Source organism: Dermacentor albipictus, chromosome 7, assembly GCF_038994185.2.
Source record: "Dermacentor albipictus isolate Rhodes 1998 colony chromosome 7, USDA_Dalb.pri_finalv2, whole genome shotgun sequence".
Taxonomy (NCBI): domain Eukaryota; kingdom Metazoa; phylum Arthropoda; class Arachnida; order Ixodida; family Ixodidae; genus Dermacentor; species Dermacentor albipictus.
In genome coordinates this window covers 139,779,082-139,797,504 of record NC_091827.1, presented here as the reverse complement: position 1 = coordinate 139,797,504, position 18,423 = coordinate 139,779,082, and the positions used below count along the sequence as shown (strand labels likewise).

The 18,423-nt window shown below is 44.7% G+C and overlaps 1 protein-coding gene across 1 annotated transcript in view; it reads left to right on the top strand.

Annotated features, from left to right (window-relative positions):
• The window catches only part of LOC139047299 (uncharacterized), a 1,527,628-nt gene that overhangs the window by 1,125,910 nt on the left and 383,295 nt on the right, over nucleotides 1-18,423 (top strand). Inside the window, exon 20 of the mRNA XM_070521114.1 lies at nucleotides 9,293-9,385. Within this exon, the coding sequence (XP_070377215.1) occupies nucleotides 9,293-9,385 (93 nt within the window). The remainder of the gene's footprint in view (nucleotides 1-9,292; nucleotides 9,386-18,423) is intronic.

The window sequence follows — 18,423 nt, the reverse complement described above, 5'->3', positions numbered from 1 at the left end:
AAGCGGCTGGAGAAGAGGGAATACCAGTCGACTTAATCAAAGATGACGGAAGTGTTACACTTGAGCAGTTCGGGGCTCTTCACACGAAATGTCTCGCATCATAACGTCCCAGAGCAGACTTTAACGAATTGAATAGTTATAGTCGGATGGGTTTGCTTTCGTTATTGCAAAAATATTCACCAAAATAATGACCAATAAAATCAGGGTAACACTTAACTTCAACCAACGAAGAGAACAGGCTGCCTTCAGGAAGGGGTGTTCTACAATGGATCACAACGATGTCATGAATCAGGTAACTGAGATATCTGCAGAGTGCAAACAAGCTCTGTACATGAATTTCACATATAATAGAAAGTCATTTTAGTCAGTTCAGTTACTAGCACTCATGGCGGCACTGCGTAATCAAGGAATACAGGAGGCATACCTGAACTTTTTTTTGAGAAATACCTACAAATATTCGGCATGTACCTTTGTTCACCACAAGAATATTATCTATCAAGAAATTTATCAGGCAAAGTGCAGAAATCTGTCCAATGCTATTCATTGCATGCTTAGCAGAAGTATTCAAGCTACTAGAATGCGAATGTTTGAGAGTTGGACCTATGGCAAATGTCTCAACAACTTTTCATTTTGAGTTGTCATTGTCGGGTTCTACCGCATTGAGGATGAATTGCAACAAATGATTGAGAACGGTAGCGTGGACGGCAAAGAAGACGGGAAGCACATGAGCGTTCCTGTGTTCACGTCTTCTTTCACATTCCTCTTCTGGTAGTGTGTTTTAAGTCTTTAGTTAAAAGACGGGAAGAGAAAGCGGTGTGGATCAGTGAGCAAACCAGGATAGCGGATACTCTAGATGACATTAAGAGAAAAAAAAGGAGATGGGCAGGCCATTTAGCGCATAGAGCAGATAACCGGTGGCCCGAAGCAGCAACAGAAATGGTGCCAATGGAAAGATGCGCATTCGATAGCAGCAGAACATAGGGCGAGGTAATGACGAAATTTCCAGGCGGACGTTCCAATTACCTAACTCAAGGCAGGAGTATTTAAACGATGATGATTTATGGGGTTCTGTGGTGCAAGAGCCAATGATGGCCAAACAGCACCATGAAATGGTTGGATGTAGACAATGGTGTGGTCAATAAAAAAAGGTTATTTTTGACATGGCTGTATAGTGGCCTGAATATATTCGCCTTAAATAGCGTCAAATATGCTACACCTGTCGGACATATGAAGTGACATATGACAAATGAGGTGTGCCATTAGCATATTAGTCTAAAAATTAATCTGCGGAAAACTAAATTAATGTTTAACATTCTCCGGAAAGGAACAGCAGTTTACGATAGGCAGTGATGCACCGGAAGTGGTAAGGAAATACATCTACTTAGGGCAGGTAGTGACCACGGATCCGGATCATGAGGCTTACATAATCACAATTATTTGAATGGGCTGGGGTGCGTTTAGCAGGTATTGTCAGATCATTTACAGAAGGTTGCCATTGTCCCTCAAACGAATAGTGTATAACACCTGTGTCTTACCAGTACTCACCAAAGGGGCAGAAATCTGGAGGCTTGCTTAAATTGATGACGACAAAACGAGCTATGGAAAGAAGAATGATAGGTGTAACGTTAAGGGATAAGAAAAGAGCAGATTGGGTGAGGGAACAAGCGCGAGTTATTGACATCTCAGTTCAAATGAAGAAAAAGAAATGGGCATGGGCAGGGCATGTAATGAGGAGGAAAGATAACCGATGCTCATTAAGGGTTATGCACTGCATTCCAAGACAAGAGAAGCGTAGCAGGGGTCACCAGAAAGTTATGTGGGTGGATGAGATTAAGAAGTTTGCAGGGACAACATAGCCACAATTAGCACATGACCGGGGTAGTTGGAGAAGTATGGGAGAGGCCTTTGCCCTGCAGTGGGCGTAGTTAGGCTGATTATTATTATTATTATTATTATTATTATTATTATTATTATTATTATTATTATTATTATTATTATTATTATTATTATTATTATTATTATGGTAATAATAATAATGGTAATAAGGCAATGTTTCAGCAATCAGACTCCCTATTATTACTTGGCTTTCTGACAAGCTGTGAGAACGGCGCTCGTGCTGTTGGTAGATTCTGAAACAATGTGCGATATTTGGCATTCTTTATGTTCGCGTAACACAAGTATTAATCCTTCGCAGGCACTTCAAGAAATAGGTAAAACTTGAGTATGGCTTTTGCAAATTAGGTGTTCTTTCATTCAATTTCACGTAGATATGTTGTACAGGACTTCTCCTGAAGCCATCTGTGGCCTATCGTTTGCCTTAATGGTGAATCGGATCGAGCATTTTTACCGCAGTTGGTGCGGGAGAATGATGCACCGCGCCGCCGTAATCTAAACATTATCGTATGAAGCTCGTATGCATGTTCAATAAACAGTTTCTGTCACTGGGTAATGATATGTGTTACATTATTTTGAGGATGTTCATTGTATTTAGGCAGTTACCGTTCACCTACTTAATGTGGGGAATGAAGGATTGTTTTGTGTCAAGTATCACACCTAAAAACTTGTGCGCCCCGCGTTTAGGGGTAAGGGCTGTCATGGAGTTCGATAGTAGCCTCCGGCATGAGGCCTGTCTTTTTTGTAAAGAACTTGTAAAGGGGACACATGAGTCTGCCTGATTATTTAACTTAAAACCATTTTTGTTTGCCCATTTGGACACTTTCCTAAGACAAATCTAAACGTATCACTTCCGGAGAGCGCAGCTACACGGCTCCAATCCAATTGGCACATATGCAGAATAGAACGTATTCTGCGGAATAGATAGATAGATAGATAGATAGATAGATAGATAGATAGATAGATAGATAGATAGATAGATAGATAGATAGATAGATAGATAGATAGATAGATAGATAGATAGATAGATAGATAGATAGATAGATAGATAGATAGATAGATAGATAGATAGATAGATAGATAGATAGATAGATAGATAGATAGATAGATAGATAGATAGATAGATAGATAGATAGATAGATAGATAGATAGATAGATAGATAGATAGATAGATAGATAGATAGATAGATAGATAGATAGATAGATAGATAGATAGATAGATAGATAGATAGATAGATAGATAGATAGATAGATAGATAGATAGGTTTACTTTTGTTTACATCAATTCTCGTACACCACAATCAGGCCTACGAGAGCCTCACCAAGGGCTTGAGTGGCGGCGCCTGGCAGATAGCGAACATTAGCAAAACAAAGTAGAAATAGAGATGTTGCAACGAACTCAAGGAACAAAAAAAAAGAAGTTAACAACTCAGAGAGACAGATATAGGGACATAACTATTACAACATCAAAAGTGATGCCAGCAATGTGAAATTAGGACAGTAACACTCGATGAAATGATTATGGGGCAGGAAGCAATGCGGAGACATACCGCAAACGTTTTTTCAGGGTGTATTTTGTTCTTGTGCGGAATACACTAGGTAGCATACTATGGAAACAGGCAGGTACATAGTTTTGACGTGGGTGCTTTCCGTACCGGGTTGAGGAGCGAGGAATGCAGTAGCGGTATTTTGGTCCTAAATCACGTGCACGAACATATGCAATGGTGAACTGACTGTACCAGAAATGTTTAACCACAATAGTTTCTGTAATAAAGCGTTAAAATTTGGAAGCTTTTATCTTCTAAAAATATCAATGTTATTACCAATGGGCAGGTCGTAGGCAGTATTCTTTAAAAGTAAACGCACAAGCGCATTCACCCTGCTCTGCCAGCGAATCGTGCAGTGACCATAAACAGTGATTCCGTATCTAAGCATACTATAGGCTAGAGCGTGTGTAACACATTTACGGGCAGAAAAAGGCATAAAATATTTAATATTATACAGAATATAAGATACAGCACGAAGTCTTTGACAAACAAACGAAAGGTGCCAGTTCCAAGATCACTGTCGAAGATCAGGCGAAGATATTTCACCGAATGCGCATATTTTACTGGTACACAGTTACTATGAGAACAGGAGGAAGTATGCAAATATACAGGATGAGTCAACTCAAATTTTTTAAAGGGTTATGAAAACATATAAGTTGCGTTTTAGAAGTATTAACATTGATAAGGTTAGATTTAAACCAGTTCATGGCTTTCATAGCTCCCATCTGTAATAGTGTAACAGCATCAGTGTATTTCTTTGCGCGCGCAACAATGACAGTGTCGTCAGCATACTGGAACAATGAAGCAGGCACATTGTTAGCAAGATCATTAACGTAAAGATCGAATAACAAAGGACTCAATATAGAACCTTGCGGGACTCCACAAGTAACTTCCGTGAAATCGCTATGGAATCTTGAAATCGACACATATTGGCGCCCATCGTGTAAAACGTTAGTCATCATCATCATCATCAGCCTGGTTACGCCCACTGCAGGGCAAAGGCCTCTCCCATATTTCTCCAACAATACCAGTCATGTACTAATTGTGGCCATGCCGTGCCTGCAAACTTCTTAATCTCATCCGCCCACCTAACTTTCTTCCGCCCCCTGCTACGCTTCCCTTCCCTTGGGATCTAGTCCGTAACCCTTAATGACCATCGGTTATCTTCCCTCCTCATTACATGTCCTGCCCATGTCCATTTCTTTTTCTTGATTTCAACTAAGATGTCATTAACTCGCGTTAGTTCCCTCGCCCAATCTGCTCTTTTCTTATCCCTTAACGTTACACCTATCACTCTTCTTTCCATAGCTCGTTGCGTCGTCCTCAATTTGAGTAGAACACTTTCGTAAGCCTCCAGGTTTCTGCCCCGTAGGTGAGTACTGGTAAGACACAGCTATTATATACTTTTGTCTTGAGGGATAAAGGAAACCTGCTGTTCATGATCTGAGAATGCCTGCCAAATGCACCCCAGCCCATTCTTACTCTTCTGATTATTTCCGCCTCATGATCCGGATCCGCCGTCATTACCTGCCCTAAGTAGATGTATTCCCTTACGAGTTCTAGTGCCTCGTTGCTTATTGTAAATTGCTGTTCTCTTCCGAGACTGTTAAGCATTACTTTAGTTTTCTGCAGATTAATTTTTAGACCCACCCGTCTGCTTTGCCTCTCCAGGTCAGTGAGCATGCATTGCAATTGGTCCCCTGAGTTACTAAGCAAGGCAATATCATCAGCGAATCGCAAGTTACTAAGGTATTCTCCATTAACTTTTATCCCCAATTCTTCCCAATCCAGGTCTCTGAATACCTCCTGTAAACAAGCTGTGAATAGCATTGGAGATATCGTATCTCCCTGCCTGACGCCTTTCTTTATTGGGATTTTGTTGCTTGCTTTATGGAGGACTACGGTGGCTGTGGAGCCGCTATAGATATCTTTCAGTATTTTTACATACGGCTCGTCTACACCCTGATTCCGTAATGCCTCCATGACTGCTGAGGTTTCGACAGAATCAAACGCTTTCTCGTAATCAATGAAAGCTATTTATAAGGGTTGGTTATATTCTGCACATTTCTCTATCACCTGATTGATAGTGTGAATATGATCTATTGTTGAGTAGCCTTTACGGAATCCTGCCTGGTCCTGTGCTTGACAGAAGTCAAAGGTGCTCCTTAGACTTCTGTCTAAGTAAATGTACAAACGAACCTCGAAATCCCAATGCAGAAAGTTTATCAAGCAGAAGAACGTGGCAGATGCTATCGAAGGCCTGGCTTACGTCAAGAATAAGAGAGCATACGACTTCATTCTTATCAAAAGCTGACTTTAGTATGTCAGAGGATTCTTCAAGATCTGTTGTTACTTTTCCTGGTATGAAGCCATACTGACAAGGTTATAGAACATTGTGCGTATTAAAACAATACGTCATGGTAAGTAATACATGCTTTTCAAATATTTGGCCAATGCATGGCAGAATAGAGATAGGGCGGTAATTACTCATAATGTTTTTGGAGCCACCCTCATACAAAGGAATATCTTTAGAAGTTTTCGTTCAGGTCGGTATTATACCCCTGGAAATGATACTATTAGGGATAACTAGTAAGACACCTTTAGTGGGTTCAAAATTCCTGCACAATTCAGAAACAGTTAGGCCGTCATGGCCACAAGATTTCCTACGTTTAAGACTGAAAAGTATACATCTTAAATCACTTTCTGTAATGTCAGGAAGGAAAGCAGATTCCATCACACTGGGAGGCATAGGACAGTTGTTAGTCGGGGTACGAGATGCACCAGAAACCAGAGAAAATAGTTTGCTAAAGTCATTCGCAATGCTCGTTCCATCTTTATGGAAATGAGATATGAAATATGTATCATTATAAATAGCAGCGCTCACTCGTTTCAGGTTATTTACCAATAACCATGTTTTCTTGCTGTTAAAACGAGCGTCGTTAAACTGAGACCTAAAGTGGTTGCGCTTGGCCAGATGGATCATGGCATTAACTCTATTTTGTGCATGTTTAAACTGCAGTTGTAGTTCAGAACAGTTTGGAGCATGTCTCGATCGAGCCCAGAGCAGATCTTTCTCTTTAATGGCTTCTACTATTACGGGCAACATCCACTTGTTGTCTAAATTTTGTTGCTTAACGATCACCATGCGTGAAGATTCGGCTTTGTGTGAACGAAAAACTTCGACGAAACTGTCACATAAGTCTGAACGCAAATAAACGAACGCAAATAAATGAAGGCAAATAAATGAATGTAAAGGGAATATTTTTTTTAATAACAAGGGTAGAACTAATAACTAGTAGAACTAAAGTGCCCCAATTTCTCGCATAAAGCATTACCATTTCGAACAAGGAATCTATTGTGTATTATGTAGCCTTCAATAATGTTTAGCATGCACATTCCTGACAGATGCCGTAAAGTTTCGCAGCGCCACGTGGCGTCCTATTCTTTGCAGGTACAAAAAAAACGAGAAAAAGTACTGTTTATGCGCAAATGTTTCAAGAATGTTAGCCTCGATGAGTACGAGGTAGTCGGTTCTCCATTGCCTTTCCCGCAAAACACATTGATGTGGGTCTCAAAACTTCTTATATCCAAGAAAATGTAACATATGGCGCTTCATCATCTTTTCCAATAGCTTACATAGGCAACTGTTCAGTGCTATTCGCCAATAATTTGTTACCGAGGTTGGGTGCTTGCGCTGCTTCAAAAGTGAGAGAATGATAGCGTCCTTCCGCTTAGCTGGGAGATATCCGGCCGAACAAATTGTCTCAATAAGTGCGAGCCATGTCATTTGTGTATGAGTGTGCAAGTACTTGAGCCTGCCGTACATGATCCTGTAGCTTCCCGGGCCAGAGCTTTTGCATGCGATCAAAGCAGCTCTTATTTCAACGATGCCGTAGGAATAGTTTTATGGTTCGCTTCGTCGGCTCCTGCGGTAAAGTGCCTCATTTTCTTCTGTTTCTTTGCATTTAAGGAATGATTCGGAATAACTGATGGAGCTCGGCACATGTTCTAATTATTCCCCAGGTGCGTCAGCTTAGACTTCTAGGGTGTTCCCCTAGTCTTTCACCAGGGCAACGTACGAGTACGCTGCCCTTTTAGCCTCCCGAGCCCATTTCGTGCTTTAGCCTCCTGTTTGTGGGAATTGATGCCTGTGAAAAAAAAAATTCACACCTTGCTCTCCTAGCTTGCCGCGGTGCGCTGTCCTTGTGGCTTCATATGCTTAAATGCAATGAGATTTTCTGCCACTGGATATCAACGCAGTGTTGCAGAAGCATATTTTGTTTCATTTGCACATTTGCGCTGTCTTCAATCCACCAAGGAACACGTCTCCTACAAGAATGGCCATTTGTTCTGGGGATTAACTTTTCTGCAGCCTGAATAATAAAAGCAGTAATATTTGCTGCTGCGGCATCTATGCCGAAATTGCGCGAAATCTTGTCAGAAATAACTTGATTCTTTTAAACGCTTCCAATCAGCAGCCAAGCAGTCGCAGCCACGCAGTCAAGTCAAGAGTACATCGATGCACATGCGGAGGAGCCTTGTGTTGTGCTAGTAAGTCCAAATTCACCGGGGCATGGTTACTCCACAGAGGATTTCGCATCAAATACTAAGCGACAAAAAAGCGTGTTAAATCCAAGTGCTGAATCTATGGTGAAATATAAAGGAGATTTATTGAGATTCGTAACACCAGCCGCTTCTAGGATGCACCGAGGACGGTCCCCTAGCTTGAGCCTCTGCCACGCGCTTGATGCTGCCGAAGCTGCTGACTGCACTCACGTTCGTTACCTTCCTTACGATTGCCCAGGAGAAATAAAGGAGCCCGCCTTGCGTCTTCGTTTTCTGGAAGGACGGTACAATGGGGGTAAGGCTTGAGACGCTGAACGTGAATGACTTCGCCGTTATGACGTCGCACGTCTGACGGCGGCGGTAGTGGCTCAGCCAGGTAATTAACGGGTGATGGTATCTCCAGAACGCTGTATGGCGCGTCGTACTTCGGAAGGAATTTTGAAGCGAGCCCAGGCGTGCGGTGTGGCACTAACAACCGGACAAGGGTGCCGGGGAGAGAAGTGGCGGTCTAGTTGTGGGCGTCGTGAACGGCTTTGTGATGGTTTGGTCGTCCGAGGTGAATCGGGGGGCCAGCTGGTGAGGTTCTTCGGCGTGTCTGCCGGCTTCCGAGATCGGCAGGCATTCGGATGCGTCCGGCCGGTAGGGCAGAATGGCATCGATTGTGTGCGAGGGATGACGTCCATAAAGAAGGTAAAAGGGCGAGAATCCGGTAGTGGCCTTAGTCGCGGTGTTGTGGGCGTAGGTGACAAACGGAAGGACCAGGTCCCAAAAGGAGTGATCAGGTGAGACTTGCAGGGCGAGCATGTCACCAATAGTTCGATTAAAGCATTCAGTGGTACCGTTAGTCTGTGGGTGATAAGCAGTGTATTTACGACGAACAATAGCTTATTAAGCAAGCAGTTGTTCGATGACTTCAGATAAGAAGCCGCAGCCTCTGTCGCTTAAAAGTTCACGTGGACCTCCATGACGATGGAAAAAACGGCATAGTTAGAAATTAGCGACCTCCTGCACTGTAGCGTTTCGTAGAGTAGCACTGTGCGCAAAACGTGTTAAGTTGTCTACCGCAACAATTATCCACCTGTTGCCGATAGGCGTCAATTGAAGTGGCCCGTAGAAAACTATGCCCATGCGACCAAAGGCTCGGGATAGGCTTCTAAAGGCTGGGGTTCAGCAGGAGGAATTGTGCGGTGGCACTTTGCGCTGTTGGCACTCGGGACAAGAGCGGATGAAGTTTCGAACGTAATTTACATTCCCCACCAGTAATAACTGTGTAAAGTCTTTCGTAGGTTTCGAAGACTCGTGCATGGCCACACGGAGTGTCGACGTGGAACGAGGAGCAGAGCTCCAATCGCAAGGTTCTCGGAAGGACGAGTAACCAGGTACGTCCCTCTGGGGCACAGTGGCGTCGATACAGTAGCTTGTCTCGAATTGTAAAATGAAGAACTTGGCGCCGAAACGTTCGTGAGGCTGGAACTTTCGACGTATTCCAGAGACGGTCAAACAGAGATGCAGCCCAACGATTATTGCGCTGTGCAGCAGCGGTAGTGTCAAAGTCCAGAGAGGAAATTGTGCACTCGCAGGAGGAGTCGTGACTGGCTTTCAAGGGGAAGCGGTGATCGGAATAGCGCGTCAGCGTCGGAGTGCTTTAGCCCGCAATGGTAAACCACGTGGATGTCATATTCTTGAATTCGCAATGCCCAGCGGGCAAAATAGCCCGATGGGGCTTTTACTGTTGACATCAAACATAATGCGTGGTGGTCGGTCACTACGTCAAAAGATCGGCCGCATAAATACGCGCGAAACTTGCCAAGCGCCCAGACCATGACCAAACACTCCTTGTCTACTACGCTGTAATTGGTTTCCGCCTTGGTTAACGTGCGTCTCGCGTATGCGACGACGTATGCGACTACGTATGTGAGGCTCCCGCTGGTGAATGGTGCCAGCGCAAGGGACAGGTGGTGATGGAAGAGTGCTGGTCGGTGTCCGGCATGACAGATGGTAGCGTCGGAGAACGGAGTTCCAGGATGGTAGATTGGAACGTTACCCCGTACTTCCACCGCTTATAAAGAAGATTTATTGAGGTTCGTAACGACAGCCGGTTCTAGGATGCACCGAGTACAGTCCCCTAGCTCGAGCCTCTGCCACGGGCTTGATACTGTCGATGCTGCTGACTCTGCCCTCAAGTTCATTATCTTCCTTGTAATATGAAATATTTGCAATAATGTACTAACTTCGCTCCTTGCTATTAAATAGGCACACACCAGCTGCCACAAGAAAGGATTCTATCAGTCGACTACTCTTATCAGTCAGGAGGTCTCCCAGTCCCAGATGGTTATGAACGCTTTGTTTACGAACAGAAGAAATGGTATAGGAATCTGGTTAATAAGGCCACAGAACACTGTTTTACTTAGGTGATAGTTTGGAGGCATGTAAATGTAGCAGGTGCAACATTAACAGCAGGCGCATATATTAAGAAGAATCGCTCTCACTGCAACTGCCTCGGGGGATGTCCGAAGGGGTAAGTGTTGGCAAGGAACACTCTTGTCGACGACTATGGCTACACCGCCGTATGAGGGGTTCACCTCATTATGGTCATTGCGAAAAGAAAATGGCATATGGCCGGAGCAAATTTGTGTAGGTTTTAAACGTGTTTCCTCAACACACAGCACCTTTGGTTTAAGTTTCTGTAAGAGTTGTAAAGTCATCTAGTTTTTGGAGAAGACCCCTCATATTCGACGGCAGAACATGTTGATACGTTTTGTAAGCGTGCTGCGCTGTGTGTTTAGGAAAGTAGCGATCAGATCAGAGCATCATTCTTGGGCGCCGTGAAGCACGGCCCGTTTCTGCAGTAGTCGAGAGAATCGCACTGCTCGTTATGCGCTGGTTGCACCGGCTGGCTCAGAGTTATCACCGTCGCTTCTTGCGGGGCGCGGAGCTACATCTCTTGCGAGTGGTCTGTTCGCAGGGGAGGCCTCGTCTTGAGAAACGAAACTATGGAGGCCACCAGCCCGGAGGTTGTTGGGCCTTTCTAGGGTGGCGGAGCCGCTACTGAAGTGCCGGTTGGCATTGCCGCCAGCTCGTTGCGAGCGCCCCAGTCAGCCGCTGGAAGCCTTCCCTACGGTGCTCTTTCAGGCATTACTTTGACAAAGATATTGATGGGCAGCTAGGACACCCTCCTTAATGCCTCTTTAAACGGTGTGTTGTGCCCTTCACTTTGAGTTCAGCAATTTTTTAAAATGTAGGGCACGGTGGCGAGTATGCGGCATGCTCTCGATCACAGTTCAAACAGAGTAGATGATTCTCGCAAATTTGAGATGAGTGCTCATGTGCGCAGCATATTTAGATGCTCAGGTAACTCGTCCACTATAGCTGGGGGAACTACAACCAAAGCTTTGGCTCTTAAAGCATTTTAAGGCACGTATGAACCTGACACAAATGTTTACCTATTTAACCTGGATGTTTTTCTGGTGGCATACCTGGTCCAAAGGCAAGAATTGGATGTTTCGCATGAATTTCCTTTTCGATCGCGCCTCATCTTACTTCGTTTTACGTTAACGATGTTTTGTGTTTTCCATCTTTCTGAAAGCTGTCCCTAGGAGAGCTCCATCAAGTTGCCGTCTGAGATGGCGTCTCGTATGATGCTTGTTTAACGCTGGAGAGTGAGTGTAAATCAGAATTCTCCAAAAGACTCAACATTATAGAGCCTCTTATGTTGTTGCTGTTTTTTTTTTGTCGCGGAAATCCAAGAGGACGTCGCCACTGGCCAACTTCGTAGCCTTGTAACCTGGACCTGTAGCTTCTGTGATACATTTGAAAACAAGAAATGGTGAGATGACTCTCACTGCCTTCTGTGTTCTCTCGCTGTGTATCACGTATTGGTGAGGAAAATTGTCCGCTTTGTGGCAAAGACATTTAGAGCTTCTTCGGTGTGCCGCCTTATCTGTAGGTGATCTGGGAAAGAGCACGCATTTGGGCTGGTTGGTTCATGATTACGAGCAATGAAAACAGCGCTAAACGACGGGACGAGCGAAGGGACACAGACAACAGCGCTGACTAACAACCAAAGTGTCTTTATTCCTTCAGTCAGCAGTCCTCGGTACCAGCATTGTACTATAACATTTCCTTTCCTCTACCACGCGACCAACCCACTGCCGACACCTCCAACGACGACTGGCATTGCCTGGCTGCCCTTTGTGGACACGGGGGAGTGGCAGCCATGTGCTTGTGACTGAAGAGCCCTTTTTGCCTTCTTGCGCAGTTGATGGTCAAGCTTGGCAGATGGCGTCCTGTACCCGTGGAATCTGAAGCCGTGTCTTCACACTCATTGCTGCGGCTGCTATCTGTCTCACACATCAACGAACTTCTGTTTCTGGACCAACATTAGCGTTGTACTATCGCTTTTCCTTTCATCGACCACGCGACCAACTCACTGCCGACACCTCCAGGAACGACTGGCATTGCCTAGCTGCCTTTAGTGGACACGGGGGAGTGGCAGCCATGTCCTTGTCGCTAAGCAGCCTTTCTGCCTTCCTCTGCCGTTGACCTTCCAGCTTGGCAAATGTCATTCTGTACCCGTGGAAGCTGAAGCCGCTTCGGCACCCTTATTTTTGCGGCTGGAATCTGTCTCCCACATGAAGGAACGTGTCTTTCTGGATCATCATTAGCGTTGTACTATCGCTATTCGTTTCATATATCACGCGCCCAACACACTGCTGACACAACGAAGAACGACTGGCATTGCCTGCCCGCCTTTAGTGGAGAGGGGGGAGCGGCAGCCATGTGCCTGTCGCTGAGGAGCCCTTTCTGCCTTCTTGTTCAGTTGACCATCCAGCTTGGCGAATGGCTTCCTGTACCATTGGAAGCCGAAGCCGCGCCTTCACCCTCATTACAGCGGCTGCTATCTGTTCCCCACATCAACGAACGTGTGTTTTTGGATCAACAATAATGTTGTACTATCGCTTTTCTCTTCATATACCACGCGACCAACTCACTGGTAACACCTGCGAATACGACTGGCATCGCCTGGCCGCCTTTAGCGGACACGGGGGAGTGCAACCATGTGTTTGTCGCTGAGGAGCCCTTTCTGTGTTGTTATGCTGTTGCCATTCCAGCTTGGCGTATGGCATCTTATTCCTGTGGAAACTGAGCCGCGTCTTCACCTTCATTGCTGCGGCTGCTATCTGTCCCACACGTCAACGAACTTGTGTTTCTGGATCAATATTATCATTGTACTATCGCTTTTTCTTTCATCTACCACGCTACCAACTCACTGACGACACCTCCAAAAACGTCTGGCATTGCCTTGCCGCCGTTAGTGCACACGGGGGAGGGCAGACATATGTTTATAGCTGAGGGGCCATTTCGGCCTTCTTCTGCAGTGGACCTTCCAGCCTGGTGCATGGCATCCTTTACCCGGAGAAGCTGAAGCGGCGGCTTCACCTTTATTGATGTGGCTGCTATTTCTCTCCCACATCAACAAACGTGTGTTTCTTGGTCAACATTAGCATTGTACTCTCGCTTTTCCTTTCATATATCACGCGACCAACTCACTGCAGACACCTTCAAGAACGACTGGCATTGCCTGGGCGCCTTTAGTGGACACGACTGAGCGGCAGCCATGTTCTTGTCGCTGAGGAGCCCTTTTTGCCTTCCTCTGCAGTTGACCTTCCAGCCTGGCCCGTGGCATCCTGTTCCCGTGGAAGCTGGAGCCGCCTCGGCATCCTTATTGCTGTGGCTGCTATCTGTTTCCCACATGAAGGAACGTGCGTTTCTGGATCAACATTAGCGTTGTACTATCGCTATGTCGTTCATATATCATGCGACAAACTCACTGCCGGCACCACGATGAACCAGTGGCATTGCCTGGCCGACTTTAGTGGACACGGCGCGGCGGCCATGTTCTTTTCGCTGAGGAGCCCTTTCTGCCTTCCTCTGCAGTTGACCTTCCTGCTTGGCCCATGGCATTCTGTACCCGTGGTAGGTTAAGCCGCCTCGGCACCCTTATTGCTGCGGCTGCGATCTGCCTCCCACATGAAGGAACGTGCGTTTGTGGATAACATATTTCATTTATTTTTTTACTTTATTTGTTTATTTATTTATTTGTTAATACCCTCAGGGCTTACACGAAGCATTATAGAGGGGGGGGGGGGGCTTAGTATAACAGTACATAAAATACAAGGAGCAGTGAAGAACAGTTATACCGCTAACAAGATTTAGCAACAAACAAATGAACACAAAAGTAACACGGCAAAAATAAACACTTAAAAATCAAGTAACATGAATAGAAAAAGGAAAAACCGGAATAATAGCAATGTAAGAAAACAATAGCGATAGGTGACAACGTGGTAGTGACGCAGTTTTGAAGTAGGCTTATAATTCGTTTGAAAGTGCTCTCCGAAAACGGACGGCATCAGTGATAGCGACTAGTGACGCAGGCACGTGGTTCCGCTCAAGACATGTTCTCGCGAAGATCGAGCATGAGTAGGTAAGTGTGCGCTGCGCAGGTACATGAACTTTGAAGCGATGATCGATACGTGCGGAGACATAAGGTGCTGGTGTAATGTACCGGGACTTGAGCTTGTGGTTATGATAGTAGATTTTATGAAAGAGGGAGAGACGAAATAATTTTCTTCGGGAAGAGAGAAGAGGAATGCCAAGAGCAAGTTTCATTTTAGTAATGCTAAAAGTATGGTAATAATATTTAAGAATGAAACGGACCGATTGATTTTGCACACTTTCAAGGATATTTATTAGAGTAGCATGCCCAGGGTCCCATATCGAGCATGCGTATTCGAGGTTAGGTCTGACATCAGTGACGTCGAGTTGTTGTTTCAGTTTCGGTGGAGTTAAAGAAAAGTTACGTCTGAGATAGCCTACCATGCGGTTAGCTTTGGACGTGATGTATTCAATGTGTCTTTTCCTTGAAAGATTGTTAGCAATATGCACGCCGAGATATTTGTAAAAAAGTACTGGGTCAAGCGGCGTGTCATTAAGTATGTAGGCGGCGAAAGCTGACTGGTTACGTGAAATTTTTATTGTTTTGCATTTAGAAGTGTTTAGTTCCATTAGCCAAAGCTTGCACCACGCTGCAGTGTTACTGAGATCATCCTGGAGTGTTAAAGTATCGTTAGGGCTTTCAATCTTGTAGCATATAACACAGTCGCCAGCAAATAGACAAATGGAACTTGCAATTTGGTTAGGAAGGTCACTGATATAAATTAAGAAAAGTAATGTTGCTAAAACAGAGCCTTGAGGTACCCCTGAACCAACCCGGACTTCAGGAGAATCATTAATGCTTACATATTGTGTATGGTTAGAAAGAAACTCTCGAATCCAGCTGAAGACCAGGGGATCAATATTTCGCTGGCCGAGTTTTAGTAGGAGTGAGTGGTGGTTAACTCTGTCAAAGGCTTTTGCAGAATCCAAAAATATACAGTCTACTATAAAGCCAGCGTCTAGAAAAGTATGGAAATCGCAACAAAATGTTAATAACTGCGTTTTGCAAGAGAAGGACTTACGAAACCCATGTTGACTGCTATAAAAAACCGGTTTGATTCCAAAAAGGTGACGAGATGAGAGAAAATTATGTGTTCAAATATTTTACATGGTACTGATGTCGAAGATATAGGTCTGTAGTTGTACGGGTTATGCATGTCGCCTGACTTGTGAAGTGGAATCACTTTTACTTTTTTCCGGTCTCTGGGCAAGAAGCTATTGTTCAGAGATGTTGTAAAAATCAAGTATAATATAATGCAACTACATTCGGTAGTACCTTGCAAGAATTTGGACGGAATGCTATGAATACCGCACGAAGAAGATCTGTTTAGATTGTTAATAATAGAGCAGATACCAGATGAGTCGAGTAAAATCGGTTCCTTGGAAAGAAACTAGGTGCTATGAATGGTGGAGAGCTGCCAGAGTGAGTGGGGCAAAATATATGGGTGAAAGCGATGTTAAGGGTAGACGCGCAATTACGGCTTGGGATTATCTCACCTAATTCACTAGTAAGAGTTGTAACTTGATTATCGCGGTTTTTCACGACGTTGGAAAAGCGTCTCGGATTCGTTCTGAGTAACGATGGAAGCGTGGTGTTATAGAAATTAAATTTAGTTTCTTTTAAAGCATTGGAGTAGACTTTTGATGCTTTGTCATAGGCGGACCACTTGTCAGTAGTTGACGATTGTTTTGCAGCACGGAAAAGTCTGGCTTTTTTGTTGGATAGTCGGTTAAAGTGTCTGGTGTAGCACGGCGCGTTAGATGATTGATAAACCTTTTTTAAGGGAATGTATTTGTTTATCAGATGCATTGCTTTACCTTTAAATGATGCCCAAAATTCTCCGACTGATTCGTCAGTGTAAGATATATAAAAACTGTCGAGGAAGGAATAAAGATCGGTGTTGATAGCGTCAAAGTTAGCTTTATTATAATCTCAGATAAGTGTAAAGCACTTGTTCCTTTTAGCATTTGGTACAGAGATAGAAAAATGTATCACGTCGTGATCACTGAGCCCTGGCAGGTGAGTTATTGTTGATACAATTTCAGGTGATGACGTTAGTATCACATTTAGTAAGGATGATGTTGTAGAAGTAACACGTGTATGAAGGCGGACTAGTTGCGATAGGCTGAAATCCAAGCATGTGGCTAGGAAGTTGCTAGTTTCGGCGGAAGCAGGTTCCGCAAGCGGACATAAATGAGACGATTGGATTGATGGAAAATTAAAAGTACCTAGAAGAAAAACTGGTGTTCAGGGGAATCTGGCTGAAATATGGCTTAGGCAATCATGAAGTGCCTCGCAAAAAGAGCTGTTGGAGTTAGGCGGGCGGTAACAAATTCCAAAACCATTTTTCTAAAAGCAATTGTTATGCAACACCACACTATTTCTAAATTACATGGAATGTTCAAAAGAGTGCATTCAAAGCATTCATTTACGGCAATAAGGACACCGCCACCCGTTCTCTCAGCGCGGCCACGACGATATACGATGAATCTTTTCTCACACTGAAGAAGTTCTCCTGTTGAAATTTTGTCAGATAGCCAAGTTTCAGCCAGCAATATTATATCAGCATCTGTATCATTAATTAAGGCGCTTAGATTGTCTCTTTTCCGGAAAAGACTGCGAATATTTGTAGAAAGCACGGAAAGCACTGACGGGTTGCCACCACCCCTCGCACTGTCCTAGCTAGCGGCAGAGTAGGCACGGCCTGAGCGGATCACCCTCGGGGAAATGGCATCAGTACTTGGCGAAGTGTTGTCGGAGTGACAGGAAGGCGTTCCGCAGACAGGATTCTCGGAAGCATCATAAATGTAACACTATCTGTTTGCATATAGCCATTTGTACCGCAGCTTGAAAGGCGTTTTGAGACCAAGGCCGAATTCCACCAGTTTATTACGAGCATGGCGAGTTGGTGCGGAGAAATCTTCAGTAATGCTGATGCCGGTACGCTGCAAGGCAAACCACATAGTAAGAGTTCTGAGTTGAAGCAAGAAATTTTAACAAAGAGTGGCCGAAATTTGCCTGGTACATATCTGCCTATTCTGTACGCACGTGCTGTCTTTAGATGATATGTGAATGTCCAGCCTGTCATGGGCCATAGCGATAACTTTTTCTTCAGACTGGCGGGCGTTCTCATCTGAAGTGTCCGATATGCCGTGAAACAGCAGGTTGTCCAGACGAGACCTATCTTCGGCTTCGTCAAAGCGGGTTCGTAGCTCAGCCGCCTCTTGTTCCATGCGGTTTAGCGCTTGACGTGCCTTAGATAGTCCTTGCTGCAGATTTGGAAGATCGTTAATCCTATTTTCTACAGTTTGCAACCGCACGGTAATATCGGTTACAATAGCAGAAACCTTCTCGTGGGAAATCTTAGGATCTGCCATTGCCTGCGACATACTGGATTGGTTAGGTTCGATCCGAATACAGCGCTCATTTGTCTCTTTGACCGTCTGAATTAGTTCCGCCATGGCCTTGTCAGGCCCCGGATTTTCTTCAATGTCGCCACAAAGCAAAAGCAGCAAAGAACAGAAGGGTTTCAACAATGCTTCTGGGCACGGAAGCACAACCGCAAATTGGTCGTCTATCTTGTAACATTTACAAGGCAGGAGAAGGGTATCACCAACCTGCACAACAAAAAAGATGCGCTGTGAGTCCTTCATTCAACTTGTGCCTCCACGCCCACTAGCGTGTTAGCAAGCGGTGCGTGCTTTTAAACGGTCCGTTATCGCAGATGACGATGTCGCTGACGGTGGACAGCGTTGCTCGAGGTTCGGGCAAGGAATGACGGCAGAAGGGCCAAGCGCTCTTCTCTCTAACACGCGTGAAGATTCAGTGGCGGCGCAGTTGATAGCCAGGCGTCAATACATCAAACATTAGCGTTGTAGCATCGCTATTTCATTCATATATCACGCGACCAACTCACTGCCG